The sequence below is a fragment of the Phalaenopsis equestris genome, unplaced genomic scaffold (genome assembly GCF_001263595.1).
Source record: "Phalaenopsis equestris unplaced genomic scaffold, ASM126359v1 Scaffold000545, whole genome shotgun sequence".
Taxonomy (NCBI): Eukaryota; Viridiplantae; Streptophyta; class Magnoliopsida; order Asparagales; family Orchidaceae; genus Phalaenopsis; species Phalaenopsis equestris.
This window is the reverse complement of record NW_018164985.1, coordinates 493,289-499,406: the sequence shown is the minus strand read 5'-3', so window position 1 is coordinate 499,406 and position 6,118 is coordinate 493,289. Positions and strand designations below refer to the sequence as shown.

General features: G+C 28.0%; 1 protein-coding gene across 3 annotated transcripts in view; it reads right to left on the bottom strand.

Annotated features, from left to right (window-relative positions):
• Nucleotides 1–3,917: 3,917 nt before the first annotated feature.
• The window catches only part of LOC110029082 (protease Do-like 2, chloroplastic), a 115,718-nt gene continuing 113,517 nt past the window's right edge, over nt 3,918–6,118 (bottom strand). For 2 of the 3 annotated variants that reach the window (XM_020731205.1, XM_020731206.1), the window contains 4 exons: nt 5,945–6,016; nt 5,094–5,144; nt 4,706–4,766; nt 3,918–4,449 (listed from right to left, as the gene is read on the bottom strand). In XM_020731205.1, the coding sequence (XP_020586864.1) occupies nt 4,208–4,449; nt 4,706–4,766; nt 5,094–5,144; nt 5,945–6,016 (426 nt within the window). In that variant the 3' untranslated portion in view covers nt 3,918–4,207. The other variant, XM_020731207.1, reaches the window with a different exon arrangement.

The window sequence follows — 6,118 nt, the reverse complement described above, 5'->3', positions numbered from 1 at the left end:
ATATATATATATAAGTTAAAGTTTGAAACAATATTTCAAATGCTATATATGTATTTAGGGCGATACTATATTAAAATGTTATGGGATTTTTTATTTTATTTTATATAAAAAACAACTTTAAAAAATTTTGAGAAACAATTTCTAATTGATGGGTTTAGTACAATACAAAAATTTATAGAGAAAATTTCATAGATACCACAAAATTCCTTTGTATTTGCATATATGACACCAAAAGTTTATTATTTACACTTATTCCAATTTGTTGTCATAAACATATGCTTGAAAAATGTGTATTTCACTTTAAAAAAGATATTGACAGTGCTATTTTTTATGTAATATTAAACATTTGAGTAGTATTCATGTAAATATATATATGTTTAGGTGTTGGAAACTAAATACATAAGAATTGTGTGACATGTATGTAAATGTCTTAATTCTTTTTCTTTTTCTTTTCTTTTTTAGCCACTTGGTATTTTAGTCATTACACTTCTCTATGGATTAAGCATAAGAGTAGCTCTTCTTCTTTTTGAAAAAAATTATCTCAAGTGGCTTAAATCACTTATAACAATCATCTTCTTTTCGTTGGTTGAATGATTTTTCTCTTTTTGAGAAGTTTAGTAATATTGTTTTCTATTGGTTTAATCTTCCTCCTTCCACTAAAGTAGGTGAAGTTTTTAATAATAAATGAGATATTTTTACCTCTTCTAATATTCATGATTTTAGTTTATATATCTACTCTTGATATTCCTATTAATAATAGTTTTGCTTCCTGTCTTCGAAAGGGTTAGGATAAATGTACTCAATTATAATTTTTTCTTTGATAGATTTTCTATTGTTGGTCGGAATAATCATGTATAGTTTAAATTTTACTCTATTAGACATGCTAATATTACGAGAAAAATTTTACATAATCGTCTCAAAACAGTGATGCCTTGATTGCTAGAGGTATTATGATTAATAATTATTGATTTTTATGCCTTAATCATAATGAAACTCATAACCATATTTTCTTTGAATGTAGTTCTGGCCATTCTTTATAAAAAAAGATGTATTCTTTATTGAATTAACTTATTTTAAGGTACAATTTGTTGAATTCTTTATCTTATTGCTTATTATATTTGGAAGGAGAGGAAATATAAAACTTTTAATAATTTTTTTTATTATTTAGATAATATGATTTTTAATATTCACGAGATCACTAAGTGGAAGAGTAAAAGATGAAAGTTTGAAGATGATATTCCTTCTTATATTAAGGAGGTTTATTTTATTTAATTTTGTTGTTTATTTTAGATGCTATGATTTTCTTCTCTTCCATTCTTTTCCTTGCCTTTTTCAGGCATTTGTGGTTGTTCTTGTTAGTTTTTCTTTCCTTTTTCTATTTTATATCTAGCATTTTGTTTATTATGTTTTTTTTTTACTTTATTTGTTTTGTTACTACTGTTATTTAGATATGTTCTACTTTTATTCTTTTCCTTTATATTGAGTTTAGATTGAGCTTTGATGCTTTCTAACCGCTTATTAAAAATAATTGCATTTAAATGTTTATGGTATTTTGATTTTAGATATTTAATATACTTTAAAGGAATTTTAATTTTTTTTTCTCTCGGGTAAATTTCCAAGCTCTGTTTTGCTCTTCTCATTGTTGTTTTTCTATGTTATTATTTTTGGTCATTTCCTTTGTTTTTTATTGTTCTTCTCAATGGCCCTTTTTTTGTTTACGACTTCTATTGTTGGTTGCTTTCAATTTTATTGTTGTGATCTTCTAATGTTGCTTTTGAGCTTGGATTGTTCTTATCTGATTTGTGATTGTTTGCTTTTAATTGTTTTTATTTGGTTTTCTTTGTTTTTTGTACTGGTTAGCTCTGATTTCATATTTTTGCACTTCTCTATTGTTGGATACTTTGCTATTTTCCAGAGATTTTGCTTAATTCGTTATTCTTTGGTTCTTTGTACATTTTATTAATATTATGATTAATAATCTTTGTTCTTTGTTTTTGTGGCTGTTTTTATTGGTGTTAGCTTTTGCCATTTATTAAATTCATCCATATTTTTAATGTTTAAGATATTTTTATTTTATATATTCATTCCACTTGAATGAAATTTTAATACTTTTCCCTTAGACAAGTTTTTGAGCTCCTATTTGGTCTTCTCATTATCGTTTTCTTGTTTTATATTGTTTGGTCCTTTCCTTTCTTTTATGTTATTCTTCTCATTGGGTCTTTTATTCGTTTCATGCTTATGTTGTTGGTCATTTTCTATTATGGTGTCGTGATCTTCTAGTGTTGGTTTTAGGTTTGGATTGTTCTTTAATGATTTGTGGGATTTGCTTTTGTTCGTTTTGATTTAGTTCCATTTATTTCTTGTGATGGTTACACTTCTCTATTGTCGGTTGCTTTGTTGTTTTGTGGATATTTTCTTAATCTATTATTCTTTGTTTCTTTGGATATGTTATTGATATTATGATTACTACTCTTGGTTCTATGCTTTTATGATTGTCTTATTGGTTTGAGCTATGATGTGCCATTTACTAACTTTGAGATTTCACTATTATTTAAAAATTCTATTTCAGTGGTTTTGTTTACTCTGTTAACTTCTTTAAACATGGATGGAATTTTTATTCAACCGTTTAATGAAAGTTAAACTTGTATTTGAGCTTCATCTCATGGGTACCATTTATCTTGGTCGCCTTATTAGTTTGCCTCAACGAATTGTTCCTCACTTTTAAGGTATAACTTCAATAAATTTGGATGAATTCTCTCTGCTGTTGAGATCATATTTTGTATTATTCATTTCTTCCTTTTCATTTTGTTTTGTATTAATAGTTTTGATTGTTTGTGTTGTTTTTGGTTTTGGTCTTCCTTTTTTGTTCTTATGTTCTATTACTGCCTTTAAATTTTTGGTAGTAGTTTCCTTTGTGCCCTTGTTTCTGCTCGAATTGGTTTTGCTAGTCTAAATACTGATTCAAGTAGTTGCCATTCTCTTGTTTTTCTGAGTTTTATGTTGAGAATGCTATTTGAATTCTTGCCCATTGGCTGTTATCTGGTAGCTAATTTGCAAATACATTGTTGTTCTGAGAAAATGCTATTTTGGGGCACTTCATTTTAAAGATTGGTTGCTGATGCTGTTTATAGCAGAAGCCACTGCTTTTCCTTCTGTGTTCTAAGTGATCCTCCTCAATTGGACCTATGGAGTTTTTCTGCTTCTTGAATCTTGTGTTTTTTTTATCCCTTTTGGATCTTTTGGATGTTTTGAGGTTTGTTTATTGTCATTTTGCTCTTTAGTGTGATGTTGTTAGGTTATTTGTCAGGGGTTAGTGTGGCTTTTCCTTCCCATGTAATTCTATTTGTTATTGTTCTGTATTGTATGATAATGTTAGTTTTGTTTGTCTTGTACTTCTGTTTTCTGTTTAATATAGTTGGGTGAGATTCTCACTTTTCCTTTAAAAAAAATAAGAAAAGACCATTGTTATGAAAAATGCTGCAACCTTTAATTTCAAGATTTGGGCTCAATGATTCCATGTGAAACCTCACAAACAGTGCTAGCACTGAAAAGGTAACTACAAACTTATGCTTTCAAATGAAAACAAATAGTAAGAAGTACATGTGAAGAAATGAAAATAAGAATGACCATTTAATCAATTTCAACATACAATATCATGATGAGTATAGCCATAGGTAACTGCATAATTTAATGTATTTCCACTTTCTTCAAAAGAATACAACAACAACAACAACAACAACAACAAAGCCTTAATCCCTTAATCCCACTACAATCCCACTACGTGCGGTCGGCTACATGAATCATTTTTCTCCATTGCGTCCTATTTAGAGTCATATTTTCATAAGAATGAATAAATAACAGTGGGAAATATATTTTCTTTGGGCCCTTGAGATTCATAACTTTGTTTCCAACAAAAATGAGAAAATAAATAAGCATTCTTCCTTTGCCATGCATTTATTGATGGAGAAGAACACAAATACATAAATTTCAGCCAATGAACTCAAAACAATTGGCAGCTTCATACATCAATCAAGCCTTAAGAAGGCTTCCAATTAATTAGAAAGAATGATTCCATCACCTATTTAAAAATAATTAAAATTGAAAGTGAAAAAAAAATAAGAAGAAAAAAACTATTTGCAACTTACACCACAACAAACTGCAGATAAGAAGTAATAGGAGAGAATTCCACTGATGCCGCTGAGAATTTTTAAGCCCAAAGAAGTCCTTCAAATCCTATCTCTGAGTTGGAAACTGGACTATCTCCAATTTCTTCATATGGCAATTGATTATCTTCAATGTCAATATATGGCTCCAACAAATCAGCAGATCTTTCGCTTGGAATTCCGTAGCCCTTCAGAATAGACATAGAGGCAGCAATGGCAGCTTCTCGGTCCAAAACAGCGAGAAAGTTTTCCTCGAATTCGAACACCAAGTACTTTCCTTTGCAAGCTACATATATATATATATATATATATGAAGGGGAATTTACATATATACCATCTAATTTCTATGTACTTACATATCTAACACGAAAACTTTGCTTTTACGAATCTTTCATAACACCTTAAAAGTTTAGTTGTTAGATATGCAGATACGTATAAATTGAGTGGTATGCATGTAAATCGTCCATATATGAAATACCAAGAAAAGCTTAATACAGAGAATGAGTTTGTTAGTACTTTTTCTTTGAAGTTAGCGAACTTACTGTCAACAAGATGAGCAAGGTGTCTGATATTTTTTATGCGAGTTCCATTGAACTTTAGAACCTACAATCAATTATAAAGTGAATATCAACTAAAAATATACCTATATCATTATTAAAGTAAATAGTTCAAAATTGGGGCATTTACATACATACCACTCAAGTTTTATGTATTTACAAATATAACACTTAAATTTTAACTTTTTACATTCGTACCACCCAACTCTTTCATATCACAAAAAAATACCACTATTTTAACTTTTCAAAAGTGAATACCTTATTATGCAATCGATAAGGTGGTCTATATTGTAAAAATTGAAGTTTAGGAGTTATATATGTAAATACATAAGACTTGAGTGGTATGTATGTAAATCTTCCTAGTTTCAAATACTTGTTGATTGGCCATGTCCTCATAACCGATGTTCACGTCATTAGCTAAAACCTGATATCATAAATATAAAATGAATATATCAGCAAATGCCAGCACATACGTGAAAAAGGTAATTGCTGGTAATGAAAATTTGCAGAAATATGCATGATTCCACTAAAGAACAGATTCAAATTCGGGGATAATTTTAACATGTGCCAAGCTGATCATGAATCCCAATAATGCCAAAATATGCAAGTACACAATACCATATTCTAACATGATCATGTTTGTTTTTATAATTTTGATTATTTATTATTTTTTACATCATAATGTTTTATAATAATGCATTACTTTAGATTTATCATGTCTTCTATAAATAGGCTTGAATGAAGAAAATATTCATTTACAAAATATAATATTTTTTAAAAATATGTAACACTTGTATCGATGATACTAACATTAAATACTTTTAAAATTATTTTATATTTTACTAAAAGGATTAATTATACTGTGAAAAATTATTTCATTGTAATTCTTGTGGTTACTAAAATTTTTTCTTAAGAATTATTAACCATTATGTAAAGTTTTTTTTTTATTATTATTATTGTGAAAAATTATTTCATTGTAATTCTTGTGGTTACTAAAATTTTTTCTTAAGAATAATTAACCATTATGTAAAGTTTTTTTTTTATTATTATTATTGTGAAAAATTATTTCATTGTAATTCTTGTGGTTACTAAAATTTTTTCTTAAGAATTATTAACCATTATGTAAAGTTTTTTTTTTATTATTATTATTGAAGAAATTGAGCGCCAAAGCAAAAATCACACACGTGTCAATTCCTGATCCAAAGACATCTTAAATTAGCTAACCTGAGAAAGAATCACAATTTGCTCTCCATTAAAACTTGCTAAGGAATAGCGAGCCTTGGCCAACAATTTCAGCTGAAAAAACAAAAACAAAAAGCGCTCATCACATAACCAAAGTTTCCACAAACAAAATGTTTAAATTATAATGAAACTTTGTAAAATAGAGTAACAATCAAA